The sequence below is a fragment of the Tachyglossus aculeatus genome, chromosome 11, assembly GCF_015852505.1.
Source record: "Tachyglossus aculeatus isolate mTacAcu1 chromosome 11, mTacAcu1.pri, whole genome shotgun sequence".
Lineage (NCBI taxonomy): Eukaryota > Metazoa > Chordata > Mammalia > Monotremata > Tachyglossidae > Tachyglossus > Tachyglossus aculeatus.
The window spans coordinates 4,142,130-4,164,764 of NC_052076.1; the positions used below are offsets into that span (position 1 = coordinate 4,142,130).

Below are 22,635 nucleotides of genomic sequence, written 5' to 3' on the forward strand. Positions count from 1 at the left end.
CATCTCCCCCTTCCCCGCTGCTTCTCTGTCACCGCCGCCATCCCTAGAGGCCCGTCCGGCCCGAGAGGGAGCGTGGGCTTCGGGGGCGACCCAGAAAAGGAAAAGCTCGAACCCCCTTACTTGATGTGAAACTTCAGCCTGGTCCCCGAGGGCAAAGAGTCGGAGGCCCAGGCTGGACCAGAGGGCAGGTGGTCATCCCCAACGCAGTCCGTTCGGACGGAGAGGTGGCCGGGAGCCCCGCCGACCGCGTCTGGACCGACGGTCCCGGAACCGACGGTCCGGCCGGGAACCCACGGACGATGCAGGCCAGAAGCACACCCGAGGATCCCTCTCCACAGCCTCATCTCAATCCGACATTCCCTCCGGCCGTCCCAGCCCCGTGCCCTTTCCGTAATAAGCGCGGTAACTCACGTTACCCCTCGTGAAGACGACCGCTTCGTTCCCCGTGGACTCCTTTTTCTCGCGTGGGTCGTCTCCGCCCTTCTTTTTAATTTATAAACGTCTTCTTTCGTTTGAGACAAACTGATGTGTCTGTGGCTCTCTACGTAACCCGTTCTTTAGTCCCGTAGGTATGTTATAAGAATGGATATTTTACTTGGCTTTAGAATGTTTTACAAGAAAACTAATTCTTACCTGATCGAGTTCTTGCTACTAAAAGTTGGGGGGGGGGGGGGGGGGAAGAAACGCTTGTGTTTTCCATCATGACGTTGTGTGCTTCTAATGAATAATCATTTTCGTTGTAGAAAAATGGAGTGAATTTATATTAGTCTCGGAAACTAATAATAGCATTGTAAATTTATGAGATGATTTTAACAGAAAAGATATTATAGAAGAATATAGTTATTTTAATTGTAATATTACTACCTGTAGGGTCGGGGTGGGGAGGGGATGGGAAGGGGGTGTCCCGTTGTGGTGAAACTATGTCATAGCTTGTTATTCACAGTTTCTTTTTGATCATTTTTTCGGTCTCTGAGGTGAAACGAGTTATTCAATCAGACTTTGTAAACTCACATATGCATATTGTATATGTGTAGGACTGTAGCCACACTGTCTCGGAATTCCATTAAACTGTTTGAAGTCACAGCCTGATCCGCTGTCCCGCTCCTGTGTCTCCAGTCAATCGATCAATCGTATTTATTGAGCGCTTACCGTGTGCAGAGCACTGTACTAAGCGCTTGGGAAGTACAAGTTGGCAACATGTAGAGACAGTCGGGAAAGAGGGGAGCCAGGAAGGGACCCCCGCAGGCCTGGGCCTCTCCGAATGTCCGCGGCGGAGGGGAGGGAAGGACCCTCTTCCCTGCCCCTCTCCCAGCCCACCGACTCTCTACCTGGATAACCTCAAATGTTAGCCAAGTCCCTCCCGGACGCCGCTCCCGGACAATCAATCAATCAATCAATTGTATTTATTGAGCGCTTACTGTGTGCAGAGCACTGTACTAAGCGCTTGGGAAGTACAAGCTGGCAACATCTAGAGACAGTCCCTACCCATCAGTGGACTCACAGTCTAGAAGGGGGAGACAGACAACAAAACCAAACATAGGACAGACCGTTCGTTCGTTCAATCGAATCTATCGAGCGCCGACTGTGTGCAGAGCACCGTGCTAAGTGTTTGGGAGAGAAAAATATAACAATAGACGGACACATTCCCTGCCCCTACCGAGCTTTCGGTCAAGAAAGCTGAATGAATGAATGAATCAATCAATCAATCGTATTTATTGAGCGCTTACGGTGTGCAGAGCACTGTACTAAGCACTTGGGAAGTACAAGTTGGCAACATATATAGTCCCTACCCAACGGTGGGCTCACAATCTAAAAGGGGGAGACAGAGAACAAAACCAAACATACTAACAAAGTAAAATAAATAGAATAGATATGTACAAGTAAGATAGAGTAATAAATATATACAAACATATATACATATGTACAGGTGCTGTGGGGAAGGGAAGGAGGTAAGATGGGGGGGAATGAGTGAAGGGGGGGGCCGACATTAAATAAATAAATTATAGGTACGTGTGTCCATTCATTCAATCGTATTTATTGAGCGCTTACTGTACGCAGAGCACTGTACTAAGCGCTTGGGAAGTCCAAGTTGGCAACATATAGAGACGGTCGCTACCCAACGGGATCTCCTCACCCCAGGGGCCCTGGGAGCTGGAAGAGGGCGGAGAGGACCCAAGATGCGGCACCGGGGAGAGGCAAGTTGATTCCCTCGACAGCATCCGCTCCGCGATCCCTCCTCCCCGGGACGGTGAGCTCCGGTTGCATCCTCTGAGCACTGGGATCTGCGGCCTTTAGGCATCTGAGAAGCAGCGTGGCTCAGTGGAAAAGAGCCCGGGCTTTGGAGTCAGCGGTCAGGGGTTCAAATCCCGACTCCGCCAACTGTCAGCTGGGTGACTGTGGGCAAGTCACTTCACTTCTCTGGGCCTCAGTTCCCTCATCTGGAAAATGGGGATTAATGAAGACAGTGAGCCCCCCGTGGGACAACCTCCCCAGCGCTTAGAACAGTGCTTTGCACATAGTAAGTGCTTAATAAATGCCATCATTATTATTATTATTGAGCGCTTACTGTGTGCAAAGCACTGTTCTGAGTGCCGGGGGGATACAGGGTGATCGAGTTGTCCCACGGGGGGCTCGCAGTCTTCATCCCCATTTTGGGATGTGTAAGTGCTGTGGGGCTGGGAGAGGGGGCTGAATGAAGAAGGGAGCGGGTCAGGGCGACGCAGAAGGGAGCGGGAGAAGAGGAAAGGAGGGCTGAGGCAGGGAAGGCCTCTCGGAGGAGGCTTCGAAGGGGCTCGGGGGAGTAATCGTCTTTTGGAGATGAGGAGGGAGGGCAGTCCGGGCCCAAGGCAGGACGCGAGCAGGGGGCGGGCGGCGAGATAGACGAGGTCGCGGTGCCGTGAGAAGGTTAGCAAGACAGGACGGAGGCCGCAGCAACCGTTTCGGGGCACCCAGGGGGGCTGCACAGTAACCTTGGGCTCCTCCTTAGCCTGGCTGGTGGCCTGACCCCAGGGCCAGAGCAGGGAGGGACCCCCAGCCCCTCCTCCTTAGGGTTGGCCCCCTCCCCAGTCTCAACTGTGCACACTGTGAGCCCGCTGTTGGGTAGGGACCGTCTCTATATGTTCCAAACTTGTACTTCCCAAGCGCTTAGTACACTCTGTACACAGTAAGTGCTCAATAAATTGAATGAATGAATGAATGAATGCACGGCAGGGGATGAGGAGGGGAAAGGGACCAGTCCTGAGCTCAGGCTGTGGGGAAAGGGGGTCTCCCCATGACCCCCCCCCCCCCTTTAGACTGTGAGCCCACTGTTGGATAGGGACTGTCTCTATATGTTCCAAACTTGTACTTCCCAAGCGCTCAGTACACTCTGTACACAGTAAGTGCTCAATAAATTGAATGAATGAAGGAATGAATGCACGGCAGGGGATGAGGAGGGGAAAGGGACCAGTCCTGAGCCCAGGCTATGGGGAAAGGGGGTCTCCCCATGACCCCCCCCCCCTTTTAGACTGTGAGCCCACTGTTGGGTAGGGACTGTCTCTCTATATTGCCAACTTGGACTTCCCAAGCGCTTAGTCCAGTGCTCTGCACACAGTAAGCGCTCAATAAATATGATTGATTGATTGATTGATGGTTCTACAAAGAATAGATGCTCAATTGATGCAGCCAGCACAGACTCAGGAGGCAAGCCCAGATGACCTCTCCTTTACTCCGTGCATCTATTTATTTTATTTTGTTAATATGTTTTGTTTTGTTGTCTGTCTCCCCCTTCTAGACTGTGAGCCCGCTGTTGGGTAGGGACCGTCTCTAAATGTTGCCAACTTGGACTTCCCAAGCGCTTAGTACAGTGCTCTGCACACAGTAAGCGCTCAATAAATACGATTGATTGATTGATTGAGTCAGTCAGCCCCACGGGTGGCAAGCGTGAGCTTTTATCTGCTTCGTTCCCTAAGAACCTACTAGTCTCAGCTGCCCCAGAGGCTGCCTTCGGTTCACGGCCTGGTGGACAGGAGCCCCATCTGCTGTGTGACCTTGGGCAAGTCACTTCACCTCTCTGTGCCTCAGTTGCCTCATCTGTAAAATGGAGATTGAGACCAGGAGCCCCACGTGGGCCAGGGACTGTGTCCAACCCGATTTGCTTGTATCCACCCCACTGCTTAGTACAGCGCCCGGCACACAATAAGAGCTTAGCAAATGCCATAATAAAAATAATAATTATTATTGTTACCGGGGGTCAGGAGACCAGGTTTCTAGCCCCACCTCCACCACTGGCATGCCGTGTGACCTCGGGCAAGTCACTCAACCTCTCTGGGCCTCAGTTTCTTCATCTGTAAAATGATGAATCAATGCCCGTTCTCCCTCGTCCTTAGATGGGGAGCCCGTGTAGGGCAGGGGCTGTGTCCAATCTGATTATATCAATCAATCAATCAATCATATTTATTGAGCACTTACTGTGTGCAGAGCACTGTACTAAGCGCTTGGGAAGTCCAAGTTGGCAACATATAGAGACAATCCCTACCCAACAGTGGGCTCACAGTCTAAAAGGGGGAGACAGAGAACAAAACCAAACATACTAACAAAATAAAATAAATAGAATAGATATGTACAAGTAAAATAAATAAATACAGAGTAATAAATCTGTACAAACATATATACATATATACATTTATATATTATTATTATTACTATTTATATAAATAAGAGGCAGATCTGGACAACAAATTGTTGCCAACTTGTACTTCCCAAGCGCTTAGTACAGTGCTCTGCACACAGTAAGCGCTCAATAAATACGATTGATTGATTGATTGATTGGACAGAAGTGGCGCAGGGCTGGAAAGGGGGAGAACGAAGGGAGCAGGGTGACACAGAAGGGAGTGGGAGAAGAGGAAAGAGGGTGATGATTCTAGAGAAGCAGAGTGGCTTAGCCCGGGCCTGGGAATCAGAAAGTCGTGGGTTCTAATCCTGACTCCGCCACGTGTCTGCTGTGTGACCTTGGGCAAGTCACTTCACTTCTCTGTGCCTCAGTTCCCTCACCTGCAAAATGGGGGGTTAAAACTGTGAGCCCCCCATGGGACAACCTGATCACCTTGTAACCTCCCCCGCACTTAGAACAGTGCTTGGCACATAGTAAGCGCTTAAGAAAAGCCATTATTATTATTCTTCTCTGGGCCTCAGTTACCTCATCTGTAACGTGGGACAACCTGATGACCTTGTATCTACCTCAGTGCTTGGAACAGTGCTTGGCACATAGTAAGCACTTAACAAATACCATCATTATTATTATTATTATTATTATTATTATTATTATTATTATTATTATTATTATTATTATTATTATTATCATGGCCGGGCTGGAGTTGCACTGGGTCCCCGCAGAGCTAGGATGCCTGGTCCTGCTTGGCTGCGCCCGGGAAAGAAGATCCTGCAGAGTATCCGTGTCACCGCCTTTGTCCGTGAGCAGGGACTGGGAATGGGATGCAGAGGAAGGTAGGAATTTTGAGAGGCCCAGTCATCAAATGACGCACCCCTCAACCCCCCCAGCTCCTTACATGGTCTGTGCTGGGGAAAAATGGGGCAGGCCCCCTCCGTTGCCGGCCCCCCGAGTCATCAATCGTATGTATTGAGCGCTTACTATGTGCAGAGCACTGTACTAAGCGCTTGGGAAGTACAAATTGGCAACATATAGAGACAGTCCCTACCCAACAGTGGGCTCACAGTCTAGAAGGGGGAGACAGAGAACAAAACCAAACATACTAACAAAATAAAATAAATAGGATAGATATGTACAAGTAAAATAAATAAATAAATAAATAGACTAATAAATATGTACAAACATATATACATATATACAGGTGTCATTGGCATTGGTCAAGACCCTATTCTCCTTTATGTTCCTCCTTCCTCTTCTTCTTCTTCTTCTTTAATTCATTCATTCATTCATTCAATCGTATTTATTGAGCACTTACTGTGTGCAGAGCACTGTACTAAGCGCTTGGGAAACACAAGTCGGCAACATATAGAGACGGTCCCCACCCAACAACGGGCTCACAGTCTAGAAGGTTCTAATCCCAGCTCCGCCACATAATGTTACTAATAATAATAATGGCATTTATTAAACGCTTACTATGTGCACAGCGCTGTTCTAAGCGCTGGGGAGGTTACCAGGTGATCAAGTTGTCCCACGGGGGGCTCCCGGTTTTAATCCCCATTTTACAGATGAGGGAACTGAGGCCCAGAGAAGTGAAGTGACTTTCCCAAAGTCACACAGTTGGGCAATTGGCAGAGCCAGGATTTGAACCCATGACCTCGGACTCCAAAGCCCGGGCTTTTTCCGCTGAGCCACGCTGGGATGTGCCGAATGGCGGGGAAGGGGACGGGGCCCCCCGCCCCCAGCCCGAGGGTGGACAAAGTTCAGGTCCACATGGGGTTAGCAGGCTCAATCCCCATTTTACGGATAAGGAAACCGAGGCACGGAGAAGTTCAGCGACTTGCCCAAAGTCACACACAACAGACAAGTGGCAGAGCCAGGATTAGAAAAGCTCAATCCCCATTTGATGGATAAGGAAACCGAGGCACGGAGAAATTCAGCGACTTGCCCAAGGTCACACACAACAGACAAGTGGCGGAGCCAGGTTTAGAAAAACTCAATCCCCAGTTGACGGATAAGGAAACCGAGGCACGGAGAAGTTCAGCGACTTGCCCAAAGTCACACACAACGGACAAGTGGCAGAGCCAGGATTAGAAAAGCTCAATCCCCATTTTACGGCTAAGGAAACCGAGGCACGGAGAAGTTCAGCGACTTGCCCAAAGTCACACACAACAGACAAGTGGCAGACCCAAGATTAGAAAAACTCAATCCCCATTTTACGGATAAGGAAACCGAGGCACGGAGAAGTTCAGCGACTTGCCCAGAGTCACACACAACGGACAAGTGGCAGAGCCAGGATTAGAAAAACTCAATCCCCATTTGACGGATAAGGAAACCGAGGCACGGAGAAGTTCAGTGACTTGCCCAAAGTCACACACAACGGACAAGTGGCAGAGCCAGGATTAGAAAAGCTCAATCCCCATTTTATGGATAAGGAAACCGAGGCACGGAGAAGTTCAGCGACTTGCCCAAAGTCACACACAACAGACAAGTGGCAGAGCCAGGATTAGAAAAACTCAATCCCCATTTTATGGATAAGGAAACCGAGGCACGGAGAAGTTCAGCGACTTGCCCAAGGTCACACACAACAGACAAGTGGCAGAGCCAGGATTAGAAAAGCTCACTCCCCTTTTTATGGATACGGAAACTGAGGCACGGAGAAGTTCATTGACTTGCCCAAAGTCACACACAACAGACAAGTGGCAGAGCCAGGATTAGAACTCAGATTCTCTAATTCCCAGGCCTATCCTCTTTCCACTAGGCAACACGCTTATTGTGTGCAGAGCACTGTACTGAGCATGTGGGAGAGTACAATATAAGCAAGGAAAAGTGGCATCTTCCAAGAGATGCTTCCAGAATCCCTCTTTAACTCTTTGCCAACTTGTACTTCCCAAGCGCTCAGTCCAGTGCTCCGCGCACAGTAAGCGCTAAATAAATACGATTGAATGAATGAATGAATGCTCTCTCTCTTCTTGCTCACCCCGTCCCCTTAGCTACTTCAGTGCCCATGTGTAATTGGCTAATTTATTATTTATTCTTTCATTTGTGTCAGTTTCCAAAACCCATTCTCCCTGGGGACCGTCCTCTGTTGACTGATCAATCAATCAATCAATCGTATTTATTGAGCACTTACTGTGTGCAGAACACCCCATCCCCCCACCTTACCTCCTTCCCCTCCCCACAGCACCTGTATATATGTTTGTACGTATTTATTACTCTATTTATTTTATTTGTACATATTTATTCTATTTATTTTATTTTGTTAATATGTGTTGTTTAGTTCTGTGTCTCCCCCTTCTAGACTGTGAGCCCATTGTTGGGTGGGGACTGTCTCTACATGTTGCCAACTTGGACTTCCCAAGCACATAGTACAGTGCTCTGCACACAGTAAACGCTCAATAAATATGATTGAATGAATGAATTGGAGTCAGAGGCATGGGTTCAAATCCAGCTCCACCACCTGTCAGCTGTGTGACTGTGGGCAAGTCACTTCACTTCTCTGGGCCTCAGTTCCCTCATCTGTAAAATGGGAATGAAGACTGTGAGGCCCCCGTGGGACAACCTGATCACCTTGTAACCTCCCCAGCGCTTAGAACAGTGCTTTGCACATAGTAAGTGCTTAATAAACGCCATTATTATTATTATTACTATTACCCCAGCGCTTAGAACAGCTTGGCACCTAGTAAGCGCTTAACAAATACCATCATCAATATTGTTAGTAGTAGTACCATCAATTTATATTAATGCCTGTCTCCCCTCTCCAGAGTAGCTCCTATGGTTAGGGAATGTGTCCGTTTCTTGTTGGAGTGTACTCTCCCAAGCGCTTAGTACAGTGCTGTGCACGTAGTAAGCGTTCAGTCAATACCATCCCTTCCCCGCAGCACCTGTATATATGTACATATGTTTGTACATATTTATTACTCTATTTATTTATTTATTTTACTTGTCCATATCGATTCTATTTATTTTATTTTGTTAGTATGTTTGGTTTTGTTCTCTGTCTTCCCCTTTTAGACTGTGAGCCCACTGTTGGGTAGGGACCGTCTCTAGATGTTGCCAACTTGTAATTCCCAAGCGCTTAGTACAGTGCTGTGCACACAGTAAGCGCTCAATAAATACGATTGATTGATTGATTGATTGATTATCCGATTGATTGAGGAAGGGGGGAAGGATGGGGGGGCGGGAGGCAGAGGGCTGAGTGACGTCATACCGGGCCCTCCTCGCTCCTCCCTCGGGGGGGGGGCGCGCCCGAGCACGCATGCGCACAGGGAGGGTGAATGGAAGGGCGGTGGGAGGGGACTCCCGGGCTGGGATCGCACGCATGCGCATGAGGGGGGGGCGCGGCTGGAACACGCGCATGCGCAAGAAGGGGGATGGCTGGGCGGCGGGGGGACCCTCGGCTGGGAGCGCGCATGCGCACGGGGGGGGGGGAAATGGCTAGGTGGGGGGCCCCCGAGCTGCGATTGCGCATGCGCACGAGGTGGGGTTGGATGGGCGGCAGGGGGGGGAGGGAGGGGGCACCCCGAGCTTGGAGCGACCGCGCATGCGTACGGGGATTCATTCACTCATTCATTCATTCAATCGTATTTATTGAGCGCTTACTGTGTACAGAGCATTCACTCATTCATTCAATCAATCGCTTTTATTGAGCGCTTACTTTGTGCAGAGCACTGGACTAAGCGCTTGGGAAGCACAAGTTGGCAACATAGACGGTCCCTATGCAACAATCAATCAATCAATCGCATTTATTGAGCGCTTACTGTGTTTAGAGCACTGTACTAAGCGCTTGGGAAGTACAAGTTGGCAACATATAGAGCCGGTCCCTACCCAACAGTGGGCTTACAGTCTGAAAGGGGGAGACGGAGAACAAAACCAAACATACTAACAAAATAAAAAATAGAATAGATATGTACAAGTAAAATAAATAGAGTAATAAATATGTACAAATATATATACATATATACAGGTGCTGTGGGGAAGGGAAGGAGGTAAGATGAGGGGGATGGAGGGGGGACGAGGGGGAGAGGCAACAGTGGGCTCACAGTCTAGAAGGGGGAGACAGAGAACAACACAAAACATATTAACAAAATAAAATAAATAAATATGTACAAATAAAATAGAGTAAGAAATACATACAAACATATATTCATTTATTCATATTTATTGAGCGCTTACTGTGTGCAGAGCACTGTACTAAGCGCTTGGGAAGTACAAGTTGGCAACATATAGAGACGGTCCCTACCCAACAGTGGGCTCACAGTCTAGAAGGGGGTGGCAGACAACAAAACAAAACCTATTCACAAAATAAAATAAATAGAATAAATATTCATTCATTCAATCGTATTTATTGAGCGCTTACTGGGTGCAGAGCACTGTACTAAGTGCTTGGGAAGTACAGGTTGGCAACATATAGAGACAGTCCCTACCCAACAGTGGGCTCACAGTCTAGAAGGGGGAGACAGAGAACAAAACAAAACCTATTAAAACAAAATAAAATAAATAAAATAAATATGTACAAATAAAATAGAGTAATAAATACGTACAAACATATATTCATTCATTCATTCAATCGTATTTATTGAGCGCTCACTGTGTGCAGAGCACTGGACTAAGCGCTTGGGAACTACAAGTCGGCAACATATAGGGACGGTCCCTACCCAATAGTGGGCTCACAGTCTAGAAGGGGGAGACAGAGACCAAAACAAAAGCTATTAACAAAATAAAATAGATTAAAAATGTACAAATAAAATAGAGTAATAAATCCGTACAAACATATATACAGGTGCTGTGGGGAGGGGAAGGAGGTAAGGCAGGGGGGATGGGGAGGACTGCCCTAAGCGCTGGGGTAATAATAATAATGATTGCATTTATTAAGTGCTATGTGCAAAACACTGCTCTAAGCACTGGGGAGGTTACAAGGTGGACTAAGCGCTTGAAAAGTACAAGTCGGCGACATATAGAGACGGTCCCTACCCAAAAACGGGCTCACAGCCTAGAAGGGGGAGACAGACAACAAAACATGTGGACGGGGGTCAAGTCATCAGAATAAATAGAAGTAAAGCTAGACACACATCATTAACAAAATAAATAGAAAAATAAATATGTACAAGGAAAATTGAGTAATAATAATAATGGTAGCATTTATTAAGCGGTTACTATGTGCAAATCACTGTTCTAAACGCTGGGGAGATTACAAGGTAATCAGGTTGTCCCACGGGGGGCCCACAGTCTTAATCCCCATTTTATAGATGAGGGAACTGAGGCCCACAGAGAAGTGAAGTGACTTGCCCAAAGCCACACAGCTGACAATTGGCGGAGCCGGGATTTGAACCCATGACCTCTGACTCCAAAGCCCGCGCTCAAATCTGTAGAAGCATATATACAGGTGCTGTGGGGAGGGGAAGGAGGTAGAGCTGGGGGCGGTGGGGAAGGGGAGAGGAAAGACGGGGCGCAGTCTGGGAAGGCCTCCTGGAGGAGGTGAGCTCACACCAGGATGGATGGGCGGCAGGGGAAAGGAGGGGTGACCCCGCCCTGGGGTCGCGCGCATGCGCATGGAGGGACCCCAAGCAGGGAGCGCGCGCATGCGCACGGAGGGGATGGATGCGAGGTTGGGGGCTGCCCAGGCTGGGAGCGCGCGCATGCGCGCAGGGTGGATGGATGGGCGGCGGAGGAGGGAGGGGGGACCCAAGGCTCGGAGCCCGCGCACGCGCACGGAGGGGCTGGGTGGGCGGCAAGGGGAGGGAGGGGGGACTCCAGGCTGGGAGCGCGCGCATGTGCGCAGAAGGGATGGATGAGCGGCTGGGGGAGGGAGGGGCTAACCCTAGCAGGGAGCGCGCGCATGCGCGCAGAGGGGATGGATGGGCGGTGGAGGAGGGAGGGGGAATCCCGAGCTGGGAGCGTGCGCATGCGCGCAGAGGAGCTGGATGGGCGGTGGCGGAGGAGGGAGGGAGGGAGGACCCCCGGTTGGGAGCGCGCGCATGCGCGTAGAGGCGATGGATGGGCGGAGGAGGAAGGAGGGGGGAACCCAGGCTGGGAGAGCGCGCATGCGTACAGAGGGGATGGGTGGGCGGTGGAGGAGGGAGGGGGGACCCCGAGCTGGGACCGCGCATGCGCACAGAGGGGCTGGATGGGCGGTGGAGGAGGGAGGGGGACCCCAAGCAGGGGGCGCGCGCATGCGTACGGAGCGGATGAATGAGCGGCGGGGGAGGGGGGACCCACAAGCCGGGAGCGCGCGCATGCGCGCAGAGGGGATAGCTGGGCGGTGGAGGAGGGAGGGGGGACCCACAAGCCGGGAGCGCGCGCATGCGCCGTGGTGTCTTGGCGCCTGGTTCCCCCGCCCTCCCGTCCCGTCCCGTCCCGTCCCGTCCCGTCCCGTCCCGTCCCGCCGTCGGGGAGCGGGGCCGGAGAGAGCGGCGGGCGGCGGGATGGAGCGGGCGGCCCGTCCGGGAGGGAGCAGGCCGGGCGAGGAGGGCGGGCCCGGGGACGGAGCCGCCCGACCCCCCGGACCGCCGCCCCTCCTCCGGGACCGGGCCCTGGTCCTCGTCCTCGTCCTGGCCCTGGCCCTGCCCGGCCCCGGAGCCTCAGGTAAGGACCGGAGATGCCCCCCCACCCCCGGGGGGGGGGAGGGGCGGGAATCGTGTGGGCCCCCCGCCGTGACGTCATCGGGGGGACCCGGGGGCGCGGGCGGGCGACGGCCCCCTCACACACCCACCTCGCCCGGGAGGTGCCCCGACTAGTATTATTATTATTATGGCATTTATTAAGCGCTTACTATGTGCCAAGTACCGTTCTAAGCGCCGGAGAGGTTACAAGGTGATGAGGTTGTGCCATGTGGGGCTCACAGTCTTCATCCCCATTTTGCGGGTGAGGGAACTGAGGCCCACTGAGAATAATAGTAATAATGACGGTATGTGTTAAGCGCTTACTATATGCCGAGGTCTATTCTAAGCGCTGGGGAGGTTACAAGGCGATCAGGTTGTTCCCCGGGGGGCTCACAGTCTTCATCCCCATTTGGCGGGTGAGGGAACTGAGGCCCACTGAGAATGATAGTAATAATGACGGTCTGTGTTAAGCGCTTACTGTGTGCCAACCTCTGTTCTAAGCGCTGGGGAGGTTACAAGGTGATCAGGTTGTGCCATGTGGGGCTCGCAGCCTTCATCCCCATTTTGCAGGTGAGGGAACTGAGGCCCACAGAGAATGATAGTAATAACGATGGTATGTGTTAAGCGCTTACTATGTGCCAAGCTTTGTTCCAACCGCTGGGGAGGTTGCAAGGTGATCGGGTTGTCCCCCGGGGGGCTCGCAGTCTTCACCTCCATTTCGCAGGTGGGGGAACTGAGGCCCACAGAGAATAATAGTAATGATGATGGTATGTGTTAAGCGCCGGGGAGGTTACAAGGTGATCAGGAAGCCCCCCGGGGGGCTCACTGTGTTCACCCCCATTTGGCAGGTGAGGGAACTGAGGCCCACAGAGAATGATAGTAATAATGACGGTATGTGTTAAGCGCTTACTGTGGGCCAAGCTCTGTTCTAAGCGCTGGGGAGGTTACAAGGTGATCAGGTTGTCCCACGGCGGGCTCAGAGTCTTCATCCCCATTTTGCAGGTGAGGGAACTGAGGCCCAGTGAGAATAATATTAATGATGATGGTAGGTGTTACACGCTTACTATGTGCCGAGGTCTGTTCTAAGCACTGGGGAGGTTACAAGGTGATGAGGTTGGCCCATGTGGGGGCTCACTGCCTTCGTCCCCATTTTGCAGGTGAGGGAACTGAGGCCCACTGAGAATGATAGTAATAATGACGGTATGTGTTAAGCGCTTACTATGTGCCGAGATCTGTTCTAAGCGCTGGGGAGGTTACAAGGCGATCAGGTTGTCCCCCGGGGGGCTCAAAGTCTTCATCCCCATTTTGCAGGTGGGGGAACTGAGCCCCACAGAGAGTAATAGTAATAATGACGGTATGTGTTAAGCGCTTACTGTGTGCCAAGCTCTGTTCTAAGCGCTGGGGAGGTTACAAGGCGATGAGGTTGTCCCCCAGGGGGCTTACAGTCTTCATCCCCATTTTGCAGGTGGGGGAACTGAGGCCCACAGAGAATAATAGTAATAATGATCATCATCATCATCAATCGTATTTATTGAGCGCTTACTATGTGCAGAGCACTGTACTAAGCGCTTGGGAAGTACAAATTGGCAACATATAGAGACAGTCCCTACCCATCAGTGGGCTCACAGTCTCGAAGGGGGAGACAGAGATCAAAACCAAACATACTAATGATGGTATGTGTTAAGCGCCGGGGAGGTTACAAGGTGATCAGGAAGTCCCCCGGGGTGCTCACCGTCTTCATCCCCATTTCGCAGGTGAGGGAACTGAGGCCCACAGAGAATGATAGTAATAATGACGGTATGTGTTAAGCGCTTACTATATGCCGAGGTCTATTCTAAGCGCTGGGGAGGTTACAAGGTGATGAGATTATCTGCCGGGGGGCTCACAGTCTTCATCCCCATTTTGCAGGTGAGGGAACTGAGGCCCACAGAGAATAATTGTAATAATGATGGTATGTGTTAAGCGCTTACTATATGCCGAGGTCTATTCTAAGCGCTGGGGAGGTTACAAGGTGATCAGATTGTCCCCCGGGGGGCTCACAGTCTTCATCCCCATTTCGCAGGTGAGGGAACTGAGGCCCACAGAGAATGATAGTAATAATGATGGTATGTGTTAAGCATTTACTATGTGCCAAGCAATCAATCAATCGTATTGAGCATTCACTGTGTGCAGAGCACTGTACTAAGCACTGGGGAGGTTACAAGGCGATCGGGTTGTCCCCCGGGGAGCTCACAGTCTTCATCCCCATTTTGCAGGTGAGGGAACTGAGGCCCACAGGGAATAATAGTAATAATGGTGGTATGTGCTAAGCGCTTACTATGTGCCAAGCTCTGTTCTAAGCACTGGGGAGGTTACAGGGTGATCAGGTTGTCCCCCGGGGAGCTCACAGTCCTCATCCCCATTTTGCAGGTGAGGGAACTGAGACCCACAGAGAATGATAGTAATAATGATGGTATGTGTTAAGCACTTACTATGTGCCAATCAATCAATCAATCAATCATATTGAGTGTTTACTGTGTGCAGAGCACTGTACTAAGCGCTGGGGAGGTTACGAGGCGATCGGGTTGTCCCCCGGGGAGCTCACAGTCTTCACCCCCATTTTGCAGGTGAGGGAACTGAGGCCCACAGAGAATGGTAGTAATAATGATGGTGTGTGCTAAGCGCTTACTATGTGCCAAGCTCTGTTCTAAGCGCTGGAGGGGGGATACAACGTGATCAGGTTGTCCCTCGTGGGGCCCACAGTCAATCCCCGTTTTACAGATGAGGGAACTGAGGCTCAGAGAAGTGACTTGCCCAAGGTCACACAGCCGACATGTGGTAGGAAGCGCTTAACAAATACCACAATTATGATTATTAGAAGGGAGCCATCTTTCTCACCCAGGATCATCATCATCATCATCATCATCAATCGTATTTATTGAGCGCTTACTGTGTGCAGAGCACTGTACTAAGCGCTTGGGAAGTACAAGTTGGCAACAGGATCTGTTGCCCGGGGTGAGAGCGTAATCACCATCGCGCCCACCAACACTGGACTCCGACTCCTGCGTGCGGGGCTCTGGATGAGGTGCCTACTATGTGCGGGACACTGAGCTGGCCCCCCACTGCATGCAGAGCGCTTGATGGGGCATCTACTGTATGGATTCATTCATTCAGTCGTATTTATTGAGCGCCTACTGTGTGCAGAGCACTGTACTAAGCGCTTGGTATGTCCAAGTTGGCAACATATGGAGATGGTCCCTACCCAACAGTGGGCTCACAGTCTAGAATGGCACCAGATTGGGTGTCTACTGTGTGCAGGGCGCTGGGCTGGACCCCCCCCCCCCCCCCCATTAGTCTTCATCCCCATTTTCCAGATGAGGTAACTGAGGCACAGAGAAGTGAAGTGACTTTTTTTAATGGAATTTATTAAGTGCTTACTATGTGCAAAGCACTGTTCTAAGCGCTGGGGAGGTTACAAGGTGATCAGGTTGTCCCACATGGTGCTCCCAGTCTTCATCCCCATTTTCCAGATGAGGGAACTGAGGCCCAGAGAAGTGACTTTTTAAATGGAATTTATTAAGTGCTTTCTATGTGCAAAGCACTGTTCTAAGCGCTGGGGAGGTTACAAGGTGATCTGGTTGTCCCACGGGGGGCTCACAGTCTTCATCCCCATTTTCCAGATGAGGGAACTGAGGCCCAGAGAAGTGACTTTTTTAATGGAATTTATTAAGTGCTTTCTATGTGCAAAGCACTGTTCTAAGCGCTGGGGTGGTTACAAGGTGATCAGGTTGTCCCACGGGGAGCTCCCAGTCTTCATCCCCATTTTCCAGATGAGGTAACTGAGGCACAGAGAAGTGACTTTTTTAATGGAATTTATTAAGTGCTTTCTATGTGCAAAGCACTGTTCTAAGCACTGGGGAGGTTACAAGGTGATTAGGTTGTCCCATGGGGGGCTCACAGTTTTCATCCCCATTTTCCAGATGAGGGAACTGAGGCACAGAGAAGTGAAGTGACTTTTTTAATGGAATTTATTAAGTGCTTACTATGTGCAAAGCACTGTTCTAAACGCGGTCCCAGGCAGCTGGACGCTCAGAACTGAGCCAACGTTGGCAGTGAGGTGGTCCCCGTCACCTCCATTCATTCATTCATTCATTCATTCATTCAATGGTATTTATTGAGCGCTTACTGTGTGCAGAGCACTGTACTAAGCGCTTGGGAAGTCCAAGTCGGCAACATCTAGAGACGGTCCCAACCCAACAGCGGGCTCACAGTCTAGAAGGGGGAGACAGAGAACAAACCAAAACATATTAACAAAATAAAATAAATAGAATAAATATGTACAAATAAAATAGAGTAATAAATGCATGCAAACATATAAAATATGTACAAACATATAGCACTGTACTAAGCGCTTGGGAAGTCCAAGTTGGCAACATATAGAGACGGTCCCTACGCAACAGCGGGCTCACAGTCTAGAATGGCACCAGATTGGGTGTCTACTGTGCGCAGGGCGCTGGGCTGGACCCCCCCCCATTATATTCATTCATTCATTCAATCGTATTTATTGAACGCTTACTGTGTGCAGAGCACTGTACTAAGCGCTTGGGAAGTCCAAGTTGGCAACATATAGAGACGGTCCCTACCCAACAGCGGGCTCACAGTCTAGAAGGGGGAGACAGACAACAAAACAAAACATATTAACAAAATAAAATAAATAGAATAAATACGTACAAATAAAATAAATAGAGTAATAAATACGTACAAACATATATACATTATATGCAACACGCTGGACCGGTCCCAGGCAGCTGTATGCTCAGAACCGAGCCAACGTTGCCAACTTTTAGACTGTGAGCCCACTGTTGGGTAGGGACCGTCTCTATATGATCCCAACTTGTACTTCCCAAGCGCTTAATACAGTGCTCTGCACGCAGTAAGTGCTCAATAAATACGATTGAATGAATGAATGAATGAATATAATTAGGGGGGTCCAGCCCAGCGCCCTGCACACAGTAGACACCCAATCTAGTGCCATTCTAGACTGCGAGCCCGCTGTTGGGTAGGGACCGTCTCTATATGTTGCCAACTTTACTTCCCAAGCGCTTAGTCCAGTGCTCTGCACACAGTAAGAGCTCAATAAATACGATTGGATGAATGAATGAACTTGGACTTCCCAAGCGCTTAGTCCAGTGCTCTGCACCCAGTAAGCGCTCAATAAATACGATTGAATGAATGAATGAACTTGGACTTCCCAAGCGCTTAGTCCAGTGCTCTGCACCCAGTAAGCGCTCAATCAATACGATTGAATGAATGAATGAACTTGGACTTCCCAAGCGCTTAGTCCAGTGCTCTGCACCCAGTAAGCGCTTAATAAATATGATTGAATGAATGAATGAACTTGGACTTCCCAAGCGCTTAGTCCAGTGCTCTGCACCCAGTAAGCGCTCAATCAATACGATTGAATGAATGAATGAATTTGGACTTCCCAGTCACTTAGTCCAGTGCTCTGCAAACAGTAAGCGCTCAATAAATACGATTGAATGAATGAATGAACTTGGACTTAACTAAAATCTCCATTTTACCGATGAGGGAACTGAGGCTCAGAGAAGTTAAGTGATTTGCCCAAGGTCACACAGCAGACATTATATATAATAATAATAATGGCATGTATTAAGCGCTTACAATGTGCAAAGCACTGTTCTAAGTGCTTGGGAGGTTACAAGGTGATCAGGCTGTCCCGGGGGGCTCACGGCCTTAATCCCCATTTTCCAGATGAGGGGACTGAGGCCCAGAGAAGTGAAGTGACTTGCCCAAAGTCACCCAGCTGACAGTTGGTGGAGCCGGGATTTGAACCCATGACCTCTGACTCCTAAGCCTGGGCTCTTTCCACGGAGCTACGCTGCTTCTCCAACAAAAGGAGAGAAGGAAGAGAAGAGGAGGTGTGAAGTGCTTGCCTTTTATAATGGCATTTAGTAAGCACTTACTATGTGCAAAGCACTGTTCTAAGCGCTGGGGAGGTTACAAGGTGATCAGGTTGTCCCCGGGGGGTGGGGGGGCTTCCCTTCTAGACTGTGAGCCCACTTCTAGACTATGAGCCCACTTCTAGACTGTGAACCCACTGTTGGGCAGCGACCGTCTCTCTATGTTGCCAACTTGGACTTCCCAAGCGCTTAGTCCAGTCCCCTGCACACAGTAAGCGCTCAATAAATACGACTGAATGAATGAATGAATTCCCATTTTACAGATGAGGTAACTGAGGCCCAGAGAAGTTAAGTGACTTGCCCAAAGTCACCCAGCTGACAAGTGGCGGAGCCGGGATTTGAACCCCTGACCTCCGACTCCAAAGCCTGTGCTCTTTCCACCGAGCCACACTGCTTGCCTTGTATGTTATATGTTTGTATATACGTATATATATATATACGCACCTCTATATATGTTTCTATGCATTTATTACTCTTATTTGTTCATATTTATTCTATTTATTTTATTTTGTTAATGTGTTTTGTTCTCTGTCTCCGCCTTCTAGACTGTGAGCCCACTGTTGGGTAGGGACCGTCTCTAGATGTTGCCAACTTGGACTTCCCAAGCGCTTAGTCCAGTGCTCTGCACACAGTAAGCGCTCAATAAATACGACTGAATGAATGACTGAATAAATCTGCATGTGGTGGGATAAATCTCCACCCTTCACTCGCTCCTCTGCCCCTCTGCCCACCCAAACTCAGCGAGCTGCTCCGTACGGCCCTTCCGCAGTCAATCCTTCCGTCCGCCCTCCACGCCGTTGCCCGCTCCCTGCGGGGGGGTCCAGGACACCGGCGCGGGATCAATCAATCAATCAATCGTATTTATTGAGCGCTTACTGTGTGCAGAGCACTGGACTAAGCGCTTGGGAAGTCCAAGTTGGCAACATCTAGAGACGGTCCCTACCCAACCGTGGGCTCACAGTCTAGAAGGCTCACAGAGAAGCAGCGTGGCTCAGTGGAAAGAGCCCGCGCTTTGGAGTCAGAGGTCGTGGGTTCAAATCCCGGCTCCGCCAATTGCCAGCTGGGTGACTTTGGGCAAGTCACTTCACTTCTCTGGGCCTCAGTTCCCTCATCTGGAAAATGGGGATTAAAACTGTGAGCCCCCCGTGGGACAACCTGATCACCTTGTAACCTCCCCAGCGCTTAGAACAGTGCTTTGCACGTAGTAAGTGCTTAATAAATGCCATTATTATTATTATTATAGAAGGGGGAGACAGAGAACAAAACCAAACATATTAACAAAATAAAATAAATAGATATGTACAAGTAAAATAAATAGAGTAATAAATATATACAAGCATATATACATATATACAGGTGCTGTGGGGAAGGGAAGGAGGTAAGACGGGGGGATGGAGAGGGGGACGAGGGGGATAGTGGCGTGCCCACGGACAGGTCTGCTGGAGGCTCTGTGGGCACCATCGCTACGGGCGACGGGGCTGGGATCAATCAATCAATCAATCGTATTTATTGAGCACTTACTGTGTGCAGAGCACTGTACTAAGCGTTTGGGAAATACAAGTTGGCAACATCTAGAGACAGTCCCTACCCAACAGTGGGCTCACAGTCTAGAAGGGGGAGACAGAGAACAAAACCAAACATACTAACAAAATAAAATAAATAGAATAGATATGTACAGGTAAAATAAATAAATAAATACTTAGAGTAATAAATATGTACAAACATGTATACATATACATATATACAGGTGCTGTGGGGAAGGGAAGGAGGTAAGACGGGGGGGATGGAGAGGGAGGCGAGGGGGATAGTGGCGTGCCCACAGACAGGTCTGCTGGACGCTCTGCGGGCACCGTCGCTACGGGCGACGGGGCTGGGATCAATCAATCAATCAATCAGTCGTATTTGAGCGCTTACTGTGTGCAGAGCACTGTACTAAGCACTTGGGAAGTACAAGTTGGCAACATATAGAGACAGTCCCTACCCAAGAGTGGGCTTACAGTCTAGAAGGGGGAAACAGAGAACAAAACCAAACATGCTAACAAAATAAAATAAGTAGAATAGATATGTACAAGTAAAATAAATAAATAGAGTAATAAATATGTACAAACATATACATATATACAGGTGCTGTGGGGAAGGGAAGGAGGTAAGACGGGGGGGATGGAGAGGGAGATAGTGGCGTGCCCACGGGCAGGTCTGCTGGAGGCTCTGCGGGCACCGTCGCTACGGCGACGGGGCTGGGATGGTGCCAGGGTGGTTTCCCCGGGGTGGACGGGGAATTGTTTGCTTGTTTTCTCTGCTGGTTGGACCGACGACTCCACACTGGAACCAACTGTGGGCAGGTCCGGGACCCTCGGTCTGAGGGGGCGAGGGGGGCGGGCAGGTCCGGGGCGGCTGCATTACTACATGCTGGAACGGAACTTGTGTTAAAGTTTATTCCAGCATAAAATGAAGATGAACGGCACCCAAGTGCTTCTCCCAAGCAGCAGCTGTTCCACTCAGCTGGGGCCAAATATTCTGTTTTCCAGTAGCGTTTCTCCCCCCCCCATCTGAAAGAGGACTTGAGTGTGCGGATTGAGGGTAAAGGTGTTTCGCTGAGAATCTTAAACATTTACAATCCCTCTTAGGTCTTAGAGCCCATCACAAGTTGTGGCTTGAACTGATAATGGAGACTTTTTATCCACTTTGCAAACGGCTAAATTGAGACTGCGAACATCATAATCATCATCATCAATCGTCTTTATTGAGCGCTTACTATGTGCAGAGCACTGTACTAAGCGCTTGGGAAGTACAAATTGGCAACACATAGAGACAGTCCCTACCCAACAGTGGGCTCACAGTCTGTTGTTTTGTACATATGTACTATTCTGTTTATTTTGTTAATGATGTGGATCTAGCTTTACGTCATCGTCATCAATCGTATTTATTGAGCGCTTGCTATGTGCAGAGCACTGGACTAAGCGCTTGGGAAGTACAAGCGCTTAGGACAGTGCTCTGCACATAGTAAGCGCTCAATAAATACGATTGATGGTGAAGTTGGCAACATATAGAGACAGTCCCTACCCAATAGTGGGCTCACAGTCTAAAAAGGGGGGACAGAGAACAAAACCAAACATACTAACAAAATAAAATAAATAGAATAGATATGTACTTCTGTTTATTCTGACAGTTTGACACCAGTCCGCATGTTTTGTTTTGTTGTCTGTCTCCCCCTTCTAGACTGTGAGTCCGTTGTTGGATAGGGACCGTCTCTCTATGTTGCCAACTTGTACTTTCCAAGCGCTTAGTACAGTGCTCTGCACACAGTAAGCGCTCAGTAAATACGATTGAATGAATGAATGCCTCCATCCCCAAACCCCCACTGTCCAGTTGGGTTGCTGCACATCCCAGAGTCCCTCGAGGTGGGACTTTGGCCCGGCATTCATTCACTCATTCAATCGTATTTATTGAGCGCTTACTGTGTGCAGAGCACTGGACTGAGCGCTTGGGAAGTCCAAGTTGGGAACATCTAGAGACGGTCCCTACCCAACAGTGGGCTCACAGTCTAGGAGGGGGAGGCAGAGAACAAAACAAAACATATTAACAAAATAAAATCAATAGGATAAATATGTACAAATAAAAGAAATAGAGTAATAAATCCGTACAAATACATATACATATTTACAGGTGCTGTGGGGAGGGGAAGGAGGTAAGGCGGGGGGGAGGAGAGGGAGAGGAAGGAGGGGGCTCAGTGTGGGAGGGCCTCCTGGAGGAGGTGAGCTCTCAGTAGTAATAATAATAATGATGGCATTTGTTAAGCACTTACTATGCGCAAAGCACTGTTCTAAGCGCTGGGAAGGATACAAGGTGATCCTTTTAGACTGAGCCCACTGTTGGGTAGGGACTGTCTCCATATGTTGCCAATTTGTACTTCCCAAGCACTTAGTACAGTGCTCTGCACATAGTAAGCGCTCAATAAATGCGATTGATGAAGGTGATGAGGTTGTCCCACTTGGGGCTCACAGTCTTCATCCCCATTTTACAGATGAGGGAACTGAGGCCCAGAGGAGTGAAGTGACTTGCCCAAAGTCCCACAGCTGAGAGTAGGGCCTCGAAGGGAGGAAGAGAGCCAGCTTGGCGGATGTCCGGGGATGGACGGGGCTGGTTCCCTCTGGTCAAGGGGCGGGAGGTGAGACTCGCTGTTCCTCAAGCAGGCCGGGGGTTGAGCCCGGGGCACCTGACACCGTCCCACCGGCCTGTTTGGGGCCAAGACGGCGGACTCACCTCATCTGTAAAACGCGAGCTCCATGGGGGACAAGGGGCTATGTCCAACCCGACTAGCTCATATCCACCCCGGCGCTTAAAACGGTGCCGGGCACGTTGTAAGCGTTTAACAAACACCACAGACCAAAACAGCGGTCGCCAACGTAGCCTCCCGCGGCGGCCCCGG

General features: G+C 49.9%; 1 protein-coding gene across 1 annotated transcript in view; it reads left to right on the forward strand.

Moving 5' to 3' along the window:
• Positions 1 to 5,380: 5,380 nt before the first annotated feature.
• KIAA1549 (KIAA1549 ortholog) overlaps positions 5,381 to 22,635 on the forward strand; it is a 55,547-nt gene continuing 38,292 nt past the window's right edge. The window contains exons 1-2 of the mRNA XM_038753550.1: positions 5,381 to 5,450; positions 12,041 to 12,229. Coding sequence (XP_038609478.1) covers positions 5,381 to 5,450; positions 12,041 to 12,229 — 259 coding nt within the window. The remainder of the gene's footprint in view (positions 5,451 to 12,040; positions 12,230 to 22,635) is intronic.